At 48.0% G+C, this 15,405-nt stretch overlaps 2 protein-coding genes across 3 annotated transcripts in view; one reads left to right on the forward strand and one right to left on the reverse strand.

The window, feature by feature from the left end:
* Nucleotides 1-15,055, reverse strand: part of PXDN (peroxidasin) — a 64,143-nt gene extending 49,088 nt beyond the window's left edge. For both annotated transcript variants that reach the window (XM_078875400.1, XM_078875411.1), the window contains exons 1-2: nucleotides 14,644-15,055; nucleotides 3,204-3,275 (exon numbers count right to left, since the gene is read on the reverse strand). In XM_078875400.1, the coding sequence (XP_078731526.1) occupies nucleotides 3,204-3,275; nucleotides 14,644-14,858 (287 nt within the window). In that variant the 5' untranslated portion in view covers nucleotides 14,859-15,055. The remainder of the gene's footprint in view (nucleotides 1-3,203; nucleotides 3,276-14,643) is intronic.
* The window catches only part of DNMBP (dynamin binding protein), a 348,547-nt gene that overhangs the window by 278,491 nt on the left and 54,651 nt on the right, over nucleotides 1-15,405 (forward strand). The gene's annotated exons all lie outside the window — the stretch shown is intronic.

Genomic DNA, 15,405 nt, shown 5'->3' on the forward strand with positions numbered 1-15,405 from the left:
TTCGGAAGTAATGACTGTCGATTGGTGTGCTTTTTATCGCAGAGAAGTTTGTTTCACAGCAATCCAGAGGCTTGATTAGCTCTCCCGTGGGCGCGCGGCACAAATTCCTTAAATCACGAACCCAGCGGGTGTCAACGGGTGCAGCACAACTACTCAATCGGCTTGTCGTGGGGTAAACAGTGGGTACGCGAGACATCTGGCTAGAGAATTGACCGTGTAATTACTACCCGCTGTCCGCTTCACGGTGAACGTCAAAGATCCCCAGATGGCATCATTCGAGAAGGGAAGGCCACAGCCAAAATGACCGGCAAGTTGACTCGATTAGGATTGCATGCGGTAGCGGACCCACCCGGTGTGAAAAATAGCGCCTTCATAAAGATTGCGCAAATATCACACGTACTAACTTACGTAGAAATTATTATGGTGGCAACGTGCGGGGGAGAGAAACGTGCACTAATGTATCTAACGTGAAACCAATCTGAAAAGCGTAGACATATGAGCCGTTATGTAGACACACTGCGTGCACCCTGGAATTGTCCATTTCCCTTAAAGACAGCGATAGCACAAACAAACATGCGAGTATGCAAGCGGAACAAGCATTTGTTTATACTGTGAATGTGTTTTTCAGATACAAAGAATTAGTATTTTTAGGGTAACGGGTCCCACGGCAGGAGTTTAGGAAATCCTCTGGACACTGGCTCAGTGGAACGGAATGTGCAGGCACAGCGCTTTCTGCAAGTCACACTTCACCTGCAGCACACGATCTGCAGGACGCAAACTTTCCCGACGCGTTTTCGCGTCGTACCGCGTGCACGACGTTCGACGTTTCGCTCCACGTGCTGGGAGCTTTCTGAAAGTTCTCGAACTGCACGCAGAGGCTCACAGCACGCGCAGCAAAAACGTCGGACACCAATGCTGAGCAAACGCGCACCGCACAATGCGTTCCTTGCTTTCCGATAGGCCGGGAAGAATTCAGTTCCAGAGCCAATTCGCGTTTCACTCGCTTCCCGTGCCCCTTGGCAAGTGAGTCAGGGCGGGCGAACGCACGCGGCAGGCCAGTGCCCCATACGTGCGCACGCACGCATGCGGAGGCCTCCTCTGTAGTAAACGCGCACGTCGAGCGCACGTCGAGCGCACGTCGAGCGTGCGTGCGTGCGTGCGGAGACCTCCAATGCGTTTTTGGGTTGCCCCCGCACGTCTCGTTTGAAGCAAGTTCCCGAAGAAGCCCCCCGGCCCGTGGAATGGAACGTTGGACGTCGGTGCCGAACGAAACGCGGTGCCGCCCCAAAACACGCGGGGACGACCCCGGAACCCTCACGCGGTGGCACGACGGGGCCCTAACGGTGGGACGTGAAGCATCGGAGCGCTCGCATATTTGAGGGCGTATTCAGCACCTCTGATCAGCACGGTCGCCTACGTACGGTGCGAAAGAAGTTCGATAATACATACGTACGTGTACGTACTGCTCCGGACTGTTACGCGATCGTGACCTGTGTTTCTCTCTCGGATGTCTGCGTTGTGTTTTTTGTTGTTCTTGAATAATAATTCGTAATCGTAATGACGTGGCGCGACCGTCACACGGGACACGGGCGGCAACGGACGCATCAACGCCCACGCGCGTCGCGAGAACGCGCGGGACGCCGGCACCAACGAAGCCGATTTATAACCGCACTGCCGCCGTGTTTTGTGGGAGCCAGTGCCACTGCTCTCACTGCAGAGAGCGGCCACCGGATTCCAGAAGCGATTCTCAAAGTGTAGCCTTTGTATGCATTTAAAAAAACGCAACAGTAATTCAGGAGATGCCACAAAAGATGAGAAGGGAGGTTGTGTATTTTATTACGTCTAAAAATGTTTTACAAGCCTTTAACCAGATGCTCTCACGTACTTAATTCTTATATAAATGGATTCATGAAACACAAGGCATTATTTTCCACAGATGCGTTGGCTGGCAAATGCCAGACGTGTATATCATTTTTTACGCAAACTTTTATCCCAATTTTCATATTGAGGATTGTATGCTTTAGCTCAAGCATGTGCGCAAGAATATCGAAATAAATCAACGTAACTAACTTCAACCACATTTTTCTACTCACGTGTTTTACTTTAAGGTTCAGGTTAGGGTCCACATGTGTACGAGAAATCAACCATTCTGGTTTTTCAGGGCCCACCACCGCAAAGTCAACGATCCCCCGTAGAGTTCGAACAGGCTGCTACTGGGGCAAGTGCTGTTAGCGAGCAGATACTAAAGCCAACGCGGCACACAAGGTGGTAGGTGGCCAGCACCACGCCCGGCCGCCTTTGCCTCCCCAATGCCGATGTTTACACACTGCACCAGGTACTCTTTTAAGGCCAGAGCAGACTAGGGAAGGCTTAGTAGCAGTTCAGATATTTGTCGCCGATGTTGACTGTGAGCGGAAATCGAACTTGGGTCACCAGATTGCACTAACCATGACACTACCGCTCCACACACCACACCAGGTGTTACCCAACACTGTAGAATAATTGACAAAGTGTATTTGTTCACATAACATGTCTGCAAAAAGGGCCGTATCAAATCTTAAGGCTCACGATATCTCTATCGAATCACCAGATGGAGAACTCGATGCTTTTGTAAATGTGACATTTTGACTTTGACTTATGAAGCAGACAACACTGCACACGCGAGATATAAACAAGGGAAGAAGCTCGACAAACGAGATGGCAAAAACGAGCCGAGAGAATAAAGTACGTGTGCATCGGGTTTCCGCCGTGGATTGTGACAATTAACGGAACAGCGGTGTACTCATTTGCCCCAGTCCCGTAGGTCACATGTCCGACCCGCCCGGCGACTGATGATGTGTAAGCTGGATACCTGACTAGGTCGGCTATCATCTGTCGGAAACAACATTTGCACCATGCCAGAGGCTGATCTAAAACTTCCCAGGAGGGGGCGGGGATGGTGGAGGGCTCGTGTCTGCGCGTAACGACCGCCCGTCTTCACCTGGACTCGTCACTGTGGACCCCGAGGTTTGCCGCGCTTGCCGACGGCACACTTTCGTCTCACTCGGCTGCATCTGAATTGCGTTGGGTTGGCCAGCCCCGGCGCAGACAAAGCAAGTCTTTTATTGACATTTTAAGTGCAATCGCTGCGAGGGATTGTGTTTTACATCGATAATGTTATTACAAGCAAGCGTGGCCACCACAATCGCATCTTTTGTACTTACAGTGTATTGAGGTTTTTTAACTTCTTGAACGCTCCTGGGGGAATTTCTCGGATTCTGTTGAACCTCAGGTCCCTGTAGGAAGAGGGGAACAAAACAATGCATGACTTGTCAGGGATGCAGGGACACAAAAAGACTCCTCGACGACAGCGAGCTCAGCGACAATGTCACAACCTCATCATCCCGGCACGTGGTTCTGGAGAGCTCCTCTTATTCGCGGTGACGTGGGGGATGGAAATCACGGATACTATCATCCGTGGGGTTATCTGTGAACTTACTCCGTTCATCCATTAAACAAATTGCGGATAACACGAGGCATTTTCCAAGTAATTCCTCTTATCTGCGAAACATTTATTTCGCAATGCGGTTTGGTAAAAAACTGCGGATAATCCCAGATAATAGGAAAAATCGTGGCAAAGACAATAGGGGTATTTTGCAGACCCTACTGCTTTTTGTAGATAATACAACCACAAAGCAGACCCCTGGCGAGTTTAAACCACAAAGAAGATCACTGCATCGTAAGATACAGCAGTGGTGGAGTCGATAGCGTGTTGCACCGTGAATCCGGCGACCTGAGTTCGAATCCGGGCCATGGCTAACATCAGTAATGAATGATGTATGAAACGGTCCTAACTGTCCCTGCCACATCACCAACCCGCATTGACCATCGTTTGATTAAGTACGGTGATTAAAAAAAAAACGCACGACCTGTACGGCGTGGGTAGGCCGTCTTCCAGCAGTGGACTGACATGAGGGGCTGTTCGTGTGCGTATTCGACCCAATGCTGCCTCCCACCCCTCTCTCCGCCTTCGCCGCACGCTGTAGATTTGTTTGAAGAGCTCCCGTCCTTGTTTTATTTCCCTGTTGCGCACGGCAGGCTGACCCCGAAAACTTAGGGCCCTCTCCCACAGCCACCCGCCCAAATGGAATTCTCTGGGGCGCACCATTAGAAGGCTCAAGCCAGTGAACCCTGGTACCACCACCGAAGCAAGTGCCCAATCACCAGACAGCACGGCCACGATGTGTGAAAAAACAAGGCAGCCTTCACTGCCCCACGATGCCATTAATCTCGCGAGCACATTGTCCGCAATGGCGGCATTTTAAAGGTCAACATTTTCACAGTATTGCGCCGATAGATGAGAAACTCTTGTTGGATTTGGGAAACGTTTTTTAATTTGTCGGCCATTTTTACAGGGTCGTGCCGCGTGCTGTTCGGCACGATGTCCGACGTTTTGCTCCACGTGCTGGAAGTTTCTCTAGGATTCTGCACTTTTATGCTCCCACATTTGCTCTCAACCTGATAGCTATACAGCGCAACTGTGAAAAATCTAGGTAGTAGTATTTTTTTATCATTTGCATATTTTTTTTACCTCGGACACCCTTACATAAGAGTAGTTCCATCTCAAGGGATATTACAGTGGATTTTTTTTTAATAAAATAGATATATATTTACATATATAATGTACAGACCTTTGTCAATCAACACCTGACCATACTTCACCACACCGGCCAGTGGTCATTGCAGGTTGCTTTCTGCAGTACTGTCTAATAATAAACATTTGTAAGGCGCATTTCACCTCGTAGCTGTCAATGCGCCCTGTGAGGAAATCAGCAAATAAACATAACCAGGGTAAATGGTCAGAATTCGGGGTAAATTCCCATTTAAAGAGGGGCGTTTTCAACAAGGACGTAAACGTCTCGAACGACTCCGAATGTCTGATTATATTACCGATGGCAAAGTGTCCCGCAGTCTGGAAGCCGCACTGATAATAGCCCGATCACCCGAGGAAATGAGCCCTGACCTCGGAGCAATTCGAAGAAGGAGATCCAAAGATCTCGGGGACACTGTTTGAGTATAAAAATGGACCAGTTCCTGTGAATATTGTGGGCCTTATCAAGTAAAATAACAAAAATATATATAGTTTCATAGTGTTCACATTGAGAGGCGTGTAAGTCAGCAGCAGCAGGATCTTATAATCCACTCAATGAACCACAATTTCACAGTGGTTCATTGGGGAGAAATTTTGTCTTGTAATGGAATGTGCAGATTCACAGCATGTTTTATCAGCTCATTCTGCATAAAATGCACGTATTAACATCATGGGATGTGTTTTGCTTGGGGATATTACAATACCCTTAATAAAGATAACTGGGTCATACATTTTCAGTAGTGTGCTGTACACAGTAACTTAGCAAAACAGCCTTGTTTGAATTTACATTTGTTTGCCCAATTCCAATTTCTACATGGAGATCAAATGATTTTTTTTTCACTCCGTTTACACTAATATGCTGCAAGCACTATTAGCATTATCACGTGATAAACTCACATCCTGTGTTCTTTAATCTGGGGAAAAGTTGCCACATTAGCATGTAAATAAATACAAAAACTCCCCAAAGTGCCGCATTTGAATTAATAAATTCTGCATACATTTCTAACACGCCCTATACTCCACACATGGGCTACAGAAATAGATGTAATTAGAGTAATAAAAAAACATAAAGGCACAGCCCTGCAATTACTTTGTCACGCCGGAAGAGCCTCCATGAGAGGAAGCATCGAGAGACCCTCTCTAGAGGATACTTGGCCTACTCTTCACACTGGAAGAATCTTGGCAGAGGTGGAAGCACCAACCCTTTACTTCGCCACACGTGACCTACCGATCGAATGACTGTGGTCTCACCCATGGGCTCAATTGTCGCGACGGAGGAGATCGGAATCGAACCGGCGACCTCTGGATCGTGAGTCCAGCGCGCTAGCCATGACGCAATTAGGCCACGGGTTAAACACGTGTCATCCTCCTCGTAATCTTCCGGCGGCATTCTCGCGAAACTCGTTCCCAGACGGGGGTCAGCCAGCCACCACCTGGCCAGGTAGGCGCAAGGCCTCCTGGCACGACTGCCGTCTGGCGGAGAGCTGTCCGCCGGTCACGAGGTGGCACTGCCAAACGCCTGAGGGGACCTTCAGCGGTAGCGAGGCGGAACCTGCGGACATTGCGCTTCCACGGGCCAATGAGCGTCCAGAGAGGGATCGTGTTTACATTTGTCCTCATCGTGCGCCCACATCTGTGGACAAAGAACTCTTCAAAAGCGGGGAGTCAGCACCACAGGGTCGCCATTCATCATGCCACGCCAGCCAGCGGCTGATAGCCTGTGACAGCTTCAGATGCTACGGTGTTCAAACAAAACACACAAAAATAGTTTACGGAGTAATAGATTTTTTTCTTGACCTTATAACAGCTTCATTAATAACGAGGCTTGTAGCAGCTTGGCAAACCCCTTGCAGCGGTGTCCATTCGCGCTGCGTAATTCTCCCTTAACCCGACCAACCCAAGTCCACCCAGGTAAACATTTTCGTCCCAGCCCGGCCTGAATACAAATGCAAGAAAATCAATCGCTTTGATGGGATCTCAAACTGTTTTCGTGACCCCTAGGCAAATGGCTCTCCGTGTCGATAATGGTGGCTGTGAGAGATTAGAGGTGAGGGTAATTAGTGGAAGGGGTGCAGAAGATCCCACGATTGTGGCCGTTACTTGTGCATGAAAGGGCTTCACGCGTTGGCTGAGTGCCCTCGCTCAGAGGTAATCTGTTAGCGGCAGCATTGGTATCACCAATACAACGCAACGAAGAGACACGCACACAGCGGGCTGCGTGGCACACAGCTGATGGGACTCAAATTACTTTTACCAAAGAAAATGTCCAAGCATAACTTAAAATTTTTGGATTTAAAGCTTTCGTGACTGCAGGGATTCATATTCTTGGTTCTTTCGGTAAAGTCACATAGAAGAGAAATAATAAAATAATATAAATATAAAACAATACAAATTATCACGACGTTTCGACTGCAACACAAGCAATCATCGTCAGGTGTGAAATCCACAGAAAGAAAATTTTAAAAAAAGTTTTTGAAAAAAAGTTTCTTTTCAAATTTTCTTTACTTTACCGAAAAAAAAACCAAGAATACAAAACCTTTCAGTTTGAAAAAAAGACCTCCCTCATTTTAGACTTTTAAAAAATATACAAACTACAAGACACAGCCCTTTGTCAATACCACACAGCATGTTTGGGCACGGAGATTGTTTGACTATACTTCACCACGTTAGTCAGGGCACAATGGTGAAGCGAAGAGGTGGCAGAACCGATTTAAGTGTCACTTGCTACTGAATGACATCTGGGCCATCACACTCAGATCCCCAATTCAAGAGGAGGGGGGAAAGCAGTTGGGAGTGCATTTAGAACGAGAAAGTTGTTAATCATTGCATATGACCTGTTATGACTTATGGATCAGTAACACAGGCACTGACAAACGAACAAGGTTGAAAAGTGCAGAAGGAACCATTAAGAGATGGACCCTGGGGACTACATTGGGTCATAGAAAGAGGAACGCGTGGATATGTTGTTTATTAAGGTGCGAGGCTTGAGCAGACCACGTGGCTAGAAGGGATGGTAGCCGGTGGACGAGACTGGTAATGGAATAGAAGCTAAAAGAGAGAACACACCAAAGACAATGACCACCACGGGGATGTAGCGTTGACGTGAACTCATGTTCTGGAGCAAGACGGATTGTGAAGTTGCAGGATTGTAAGAAGTGGCGACAATTGTGGGGAGGACTTCATCCAGCAGTGGCTACATCATGGCTGATCGTGGCGATAATGTACAGGTATGGTGCAATCACCCAATTGTCAATGGGTTATTCTTCTTTTGTTAACACATCAATTGCTACAATCGCATATAAACAAAGCGAAGATTATGGTCTGTGCGAATGACTTGTTAAACATCACACAAGACTGAATTCCACAAACGTCTAGACTTGAAAAAAAAGTCTACTGGCAATGAAGCTATAAACAGAATGGTTCCTAAAAGGCGATAAGGATGCTCGTTCCTTGAAAAGGTCACTTTTCTATGAATGTTGGTTCGAAGAAATCCTCTGTAAATGAACCAACTGTAAGAGACCATTACTGTGGCATGTAATGGCTTGCACAACAGCATCGCATTAACCAAAACACAAGCTGTCTCCTCGCACAATAAGCAAATTCTTGGAGAGGCAAGTTTCAAAACTGGGGACTTGGCATGAAGCCAACAGATACTTCAACGGGTCTCCTGTGATTGACACAGACCCTGCGCAGAAACCTGCAGTTTCAGCGAGTATGAAAAACAATCTCTCTCTGTCACACACAAACACACGCACATGCGCCAGTGCCAAAACTGCAATTTCACAAGTCAATGCGTTACTTTGCGTTATGCTTTAAGTCCTGCGAGCATTTTAAAATAAATTCTAAAAAATGCATTAAGAAACCTCAACAACGTGCAGATTAGGCGTTACGAAGGTGGCCGAGAAATTGGCGATTGATGCAAGCGAGAACGCCGGTAGACGGTGGTGTGTACAGTAGTCATCTGGCTCAGACTAATGAAGTGGCCCTGGCTGCATGGGTGGAATGCAGACGAGTCTTTTCGCTGACCGCACCGCTGCTGGCGAGACCATTCATCAAACCACGGCTCCCAGCCGATACTTTATAAATGTACATCTCTGCAGTAATTAACAATTGCTGATATACCGCAAGAGACCTCTGCGAGTGGAGAATTACTAGAGAGAGGCTTTTGGTCAAGGCCATCTCAATCATAACAATCAGATCTCAAGGCATTGTTATGGATGGAGGCACGGCCACGCCATGCGATCCACGTGGCCACAGTTGAGCGTGCTGGTCAGTGCGAGTTGGTGAAGACGTGAGCAGGGAATGTCGGTTCTGATATCAGCTGCCACATATTGAAGCCGTGCCCAGGATATCAAACTCGGTTCGCCGGGGTTTCAAAGCGCAGTGAGCTAACCATGTTGCCACTACTCAATTCCCAACCAACAGATTAACGCGACTTTGTTTATAACAAAAAAACAATCTTCTTGTCGACCATCATTATAAGAAAACATTCATGCGGAGGGAGCTGGTAGGAACGTTGGGTTGCTCGGTCAATGGCCTGAGTCAACGGCGGCGTGATGTATTCCGCAAATATGGACGACTGCGAGTGTCGGCACAAGCCAGCGTGAGTAGGTTAAACGTTGAGTTTTATAAGGGCACCACGGGGTGACCAGCCCCTCCCCACCCCTCCCACCCCCCACCCAGCCCCACTCTCCCCACCCAGCCCCTCCCTGCACGACGAACGGACGGATACAATAATCCCCTGTGGGCTGATGTAACCAGGATGTTCCTACCAGTATTAACCATCATACGGACCGCTAGGCAAAGTACTTGTTCGCTTGGTCAGGACGCGGCGTTGTCGCTCGAGGGGACGAAGACCGTCGGTCGAGACTAACTGCGGAGTGGCAGCCAAAGGAGGGAACGCGACCGGGAGCACGTCCGCCGCGGAGATGGAGCCATCGGATCGTCTCGTGGGCATCAGCCAAATGGATTGCTGCATCCAAAGATGGCAACGTCTTGGTGAGGTCTTCATCCAGCAGTGATGACGACGACGATGAGGAATTGGTACAACCACATCATCAGTCACACGTCAGTGACGGAAAACGTGACCATTTATGTCTCTTTCTCTCCATTACGGTCTATTTTGTGAAGCACCGCACGTGCTTAGCAATCTGTTCCAATGCAATGATAAGTGTGCGCGTTTATTTAAAGCCACTCTAATTGGAGCGAGAATCGTTTCTCCAAAGGTCTATCGGCTCGTCCCGTCGTGCCCACGATTGTTGTGCCCTCCACGTGGGTGTCCACGTGCTGCCTAAAACGTTTCTATTCTTAGGTTTTTTTCGGTAAAGTCACATAGGTAAAAAATAAAAATTAATAAAAGGAAAATAAAAATAAAATAATTCTTTAATTTTTATTTTACTTTACATTTTTAAAAATTAATTTTTAAAAATTAAAATTAATAAAAGTTAAATAAAAATAAAATAATTACTTTATTTTTATTTAACTTTTATTTATTTGAATTTTTTACCTACGTGACTTTACCGAAAAAACCTAAGAATATGAATCCTTGCAGCTTCAAATCTAGAATTAAAAAGTTTCTGTCTCTCATCTCGGCGCGTCGTGCCGGTTCGACGGCGCTCCCCCTCCGAGACCCCTGCGCGTGTGAATGTACCGGGGGGGGGGGGGAATGTGGCGCTGGGGCTTTGCGGCACCATGAAGGGTGGTTCGGACCTCTCAGGTGCTCAGACAATGAAAGGACCGGTTCCACGGCTCCCAGATTGCGACCTGTCAGCACAACACGACTAGGGCCATCGACGTCCTTTCAAGGAAGCCGGAATGGGTCCGTGAATGGCCACCGCTGATCCGCTGCGTCAGACGTCGACCAACCAACCCCATGAAGATAAAGATTACCCATATAGCCTTAACAGACTGTAGGGGCAAGTGCTGTTAGCGAGCACCTATGAAGGCCGCAACGGTACACGAGGGGGTGGGTGGACAGCACCACGCCCGACCGCCATTGTCTCCCTTGTGGTCCTGTTTACACACCGCACCAGGTACTCATTTGATGCTGAGTCGACCTAGGGGAAGCCCAGGACCGGTTCAGATAATCGTCACCGGTGTTGGCCGTGAGTGGGAATCGAACTCGGGTCGCCGGGTTCATAGCGCAGCGCGCTAACCGCAACACTATCGCACACACACACACACCCTGCTGCACACACACCACACACACACCCTGCTGCACACACACCACACACACACCCTGCTGCACACACACCACACACACACCCTGCTGCACGACGCACCACACACAGCTGCAGGGTCACGAGTACTGAAGCAGGTGAGATTGTTGCGTGGTGCGCCAAAATAATTCCATGAACACCGTTCCAGACTGCCCCGGATGACGTGAAGCACGAGAAAGCGACGATGTCTCAAGTATGCAGTTTAATTGCAGGAATGTGATACAACAGTAAAGTATATGCACGCGAGGCGTGCCAAACTGCACTTGGGGCTAGTTATATTTATTATGCTGAACTATTTACAATAATGTTATGATGACTGCACCTTAGAACATTTTCTGGAAATTGTATTTAAAACAGGTCATGAATGTGGAGTTATGACCGGCTGAAGAACGAGGCAGACAGACAAATAATGCCTTTTATAGGTTAGATAATAACAGCAATCTCTTTTAAACTATAAACTTCGCAAGGCACGGCGATGATTGTGATGGACAGTCATCAAGCTGATGTGTCTGGAACAGCAAAACAGCAGAGATCGCAGCAGACTGCATCGCAAGATGACATTACCAGCACGTCGTGCACATGGGCACTGTGATGGGCACAATCTAAGAAGAGCTGGGAGTGTGGAATGAAATGTTTAATACGGGCAGCAAGAGAAGGCAACGGATAACATCCTGACGAAGGCTCTATGTCTGCTGAACTTGGTTTTGCACCAATTCGTAGCCAACCGAACGTCAGCCAACCGTGCTCTCGGACAGAGGATGGCTGTAAATGTAGGACGTATTTAAGTGGCACACAAATAGACAATTACCACATTCCGAGGATTACAAGATGCACCTTTCCCCCCTGTATTTTGAAGCAAACGTTAGGGTGCGTTTTATAACCCGATAACTGGGTGTGTATGTGTGTATGTGCAAGACCAGATGTGTATAACTTTATTGTGTGTGTGCAAGACCAGATGTGTCTAAATTTAGTGTGTGTGTAATACCAGATTTGTATAACTTTATTGTCTGTGCAAGACAAGATTTGTATAACTTTATTGTGTGTGTGTGTGCAAGACCAGATTTGTATAACTTTATTGTGTGTGTGGAAGACCAGATTTGTAAAACTTTTGTTGTGTGTGTGTGTGCAAGACCAGATTTGTATAACTTTATTGTGTGTGCAAGACCAGATTTGTATAACTTTGTTGTGTGTGTGTGTGCAAGACCAGATTTGTATAACTTTATTGTGTGTGTGGAAGACCAGATTTGTATAACTTTATTAACGCCGAGCACAGGTCAGGGGTGCGTCTTACTTTCCGGAGAATAGTATAATCTGGGGATTACGGTAACCTAATAATTTATTTACTAAAGTCTTTAAATAAGCCGCCCGATTCTACTGCATGTTTACACTGGAGTGTGTTGTCGTGAACGGACGTGCCGTGTTTACTATTTATGTTGTTTGCCATTGATGTGTGCGTTCTGTGATGCCTGCCTCGAGTCTGATTGTTTACTTTGGTCACCGTTGGAAGTGATTCATAAATCATCGCTCTTGCCGTCATTAATAATTCCGCTGACACGTACAAAACCACTGCACGAGAGGACCTCGCAAACGCGTTGCAACATCACGGAGCAGATCAGAAGTCGGAACACAAGTTGCGTGTTTTGATGGCATACTCATCACATCGGGTTATTGCATCGTTAACTTTCATTGGCAATTAAAAGTTATTCGTGCCACTCAGGTCTTGACAGCTTGGATGGTACCAACGTGTAAAGTAGTCGTCGTTTTTTGTGCGTGCTTACGACTCAGGATGCCTCTGCGTGTGTGTACAGCACACCAGCCAGGCGTGCGTTTGGCTGCCTTGACTCAATTGGCAAGAGAGATGGCAAGAGAGTGATATGTGGTGACAGGGCAGACATACCTCGCAGACACTGGGAGATAGAGAAACGGTACTCGAGGAATGGTTCTGTGGCTTTGGGCCAAGTCGACCCGAATCCAGACACGGCTAGGGTTAGGTCTGACACTTGCCCCAGGCGACTGCATTGGGCGTAACCAGACTACCCCGTGCCTTGGAGAGCCCTGCACGAAATAGGGAAAAGACTCCTAATTTTTTCTGTGTGTTTATCTTCGTCTTCCAAAAGTGTTGGCAATGTCTACGAAGCAAACTCCACGAGGGGCACGCCACGTGCGTGTGCCTGCACGCCACTTGGCTGGATGTGTTGCGAGGCCTGTCGAGGCAGTCAGGAGGCTGTGGTTCACGAATTGTTTAAATAATATTGAAGCTTATAAATGTGGATTTTTTTAAAATGTAGATCACTCTATCGTGGCTCGTGGGCCATGCGTCATATCAGACGATGTCTTGGGGTGGTCTCTATCCAGCAGTGGATTGATCATGGCTGATAGTGGTGATGATTAAGCTTTCTAGGGGAATGTTAAAGGTCACACAGTATTTCTAGATTTGAAGCTTTCGTGACTGCAAGGATTCATATTCTTAGGTTTTTTTCGGTAAAGTCACGTAGGTAAATTTTTTTTAATTAATAAAAGTAAATTAAACTTTTTTTTTTTACCTACGTCACAAAATATGCAATGTTTAAGTTTACCTATTGTTTTTTCTCTCTCTCCATACATTACACGTGATATACATTAAACAATAACCACATTTTATGTATGGAACAAATCGAAATCGCTTCGTATTTACCACAAAAAACGTGACGTCACAAGCAGCGACTTCCATGACGTCACGAGCCGCGGTTTTCCCTCCACAAGTGGTGTCACGAGCCATGGGGTGACTGTCACTTTCGTTAGCCGGAAGGCACGTTGAGTTATTGTAAATATAATATACGGCAACAACACCAAAAAACTGTACAATGTAACTGGCATTGACCAAACATGTCCAATGCTGGAAAATGACACTGACAATTACTCAACTGGGATAACATCGAAACATCAACGCCCTACTGTGAAAACTTGGCAAGACCCTCCTGAAAAGGAGTCTCGAGACTGTATGAAACGTCACTGACAAACAAGGATAATAAAACGTAGAAATATATAATGTAAATTATCCGAAAAACTGAGAAAAATATCTAAACATTATCTTTAGAAGCTGAAAATCCCATCCCTGCAATGCAAAGTTCATATCTGGTGTACACTGCAGTTTGTAATTGGTTCTGCCTATGCGTGGTATACAATGCACGGACACTTTATCTGCTGCCTTAGGAATTGGCAGCGAATGTGTCCGCCCATGAGCGGCACATGGTTCACACATTTCTGCTCAGGCATCAACAAATGCACGTGAGTGGGGAGAGCGTGTTAGCCAGGGCGAGGGAGTGCGCGCGAGTGAGGAGAGAAGGAGGGAGGGATGCTGAGATGGTGAAGTGGTCGAGTGAAAGGAGAGGGAGTGAGCGAGTGTGGCTGAAGTGAAAGAGTGAGGTTGGTGAGATGGGAGGAGTGTGTGTAAGGAGGGAAAGTGAGAGGTGGCGTGATGAGGGTGAGTGATGAGGGAGTGTGGATCTCAGCTGGTCCGCTGCACGAGACGCAGCTGAGTGAGTGTCTCGTGCAGTGTTGTGGAGGCAAAGTTTCTGGGGCCCTCTCTCCGGAGCGAGTTTGGGTACAGGATCGTGGTGCTGCGAACAGCAGCACGAGGTTGTGGCGAGGGGGTGAGTCAGGTGTCAGATCAAAAGGCGGTCGGTAGGTGATGTTGTTTTGGGGGGGGGGAGGGTGCTGGGGGTGGGGGTGGATGAATGGCTGTATCGGGTGGGGGGTAGCAGCAGTAGGGGGCACACACACGCACGTGTGTGTGTGTGTGTGATAGACACTCACAGTATCGTCGTCTGCGGAGCCACGCGTGGGACGGTGTCGAGCATGAGATGCATGCAGCGGACCGTGGTGCGGAAACAGAGGCACCGGCTCGGACAAGCGACTCCCAGCCCTGGCAGCAGCAGCAGCAGCACGAGAAGCAGCAGCGGCGGCAGCGGCGGCATCATCGTCATCATCAGCCGGCAGCTGCGGAGTTCCGCCGGTTGCGACGCGCGCATGGCTAAGTGTGGGGGAGAGGGCAGAGGAGCCGGCGACTTAAGCCGCCTTCTCCCCCCACCCCCTCGCTCTCTCTCCCACCCCCCGCGAAGCTACGGTTGTGAGTGAGTGAAGAGTGCACGGTGGAACTGGTGGGGAGGAGGCTGGCGGTGCTGGTGGTGCTGGTGTTGGTGGCGGTGCCGTTCCGCCTACCGGGATAGTCGCCCAATCGCAAGAGAAGGGTTAAAGTTAAATATGGGAGGGGGGGGGAGAAGCAAAGTTTTCTCTTGAGTTTTTGTCTCTCTCCCTATTATGCTTGTTTAACACGCAGGGTATCGCGACCAATATTATTCATAATAAACGTCGTGTTGGGTTAGAGCGCGTCGAGAGGGCGAGATGTTAACTTCCTCGCCTGGTACGCAGGAGGTCGTGGGTTCGATCCCGACACTGACGCCCGCTGCTGAATATTTGGAGTCTGCGTGTCTCTCTCTCATCATCACGGTGGCTGCGAGATGTTAACTACCTCGCCTAATACGCAGGAGGTCGTGGGTTTGATCCCGACACTGACGC

The sequence above is a fragment of the Lampetra fluviatilis genome, chromosome 2 (genome assembly GCF_964198595.1).
Source record: "Lampetra fluviatilis chromosome 2, kcLamFluv1.1, whole genome shotgun sequence".
NCBI classification, from domain to species: domain Eukaryota; kingdom Metazoa; phylum Chordata; class Hyperoartia; order Petromyzontiformes; family Petromyzontidae; genus Lampetra; species Lampetra fluviatilis.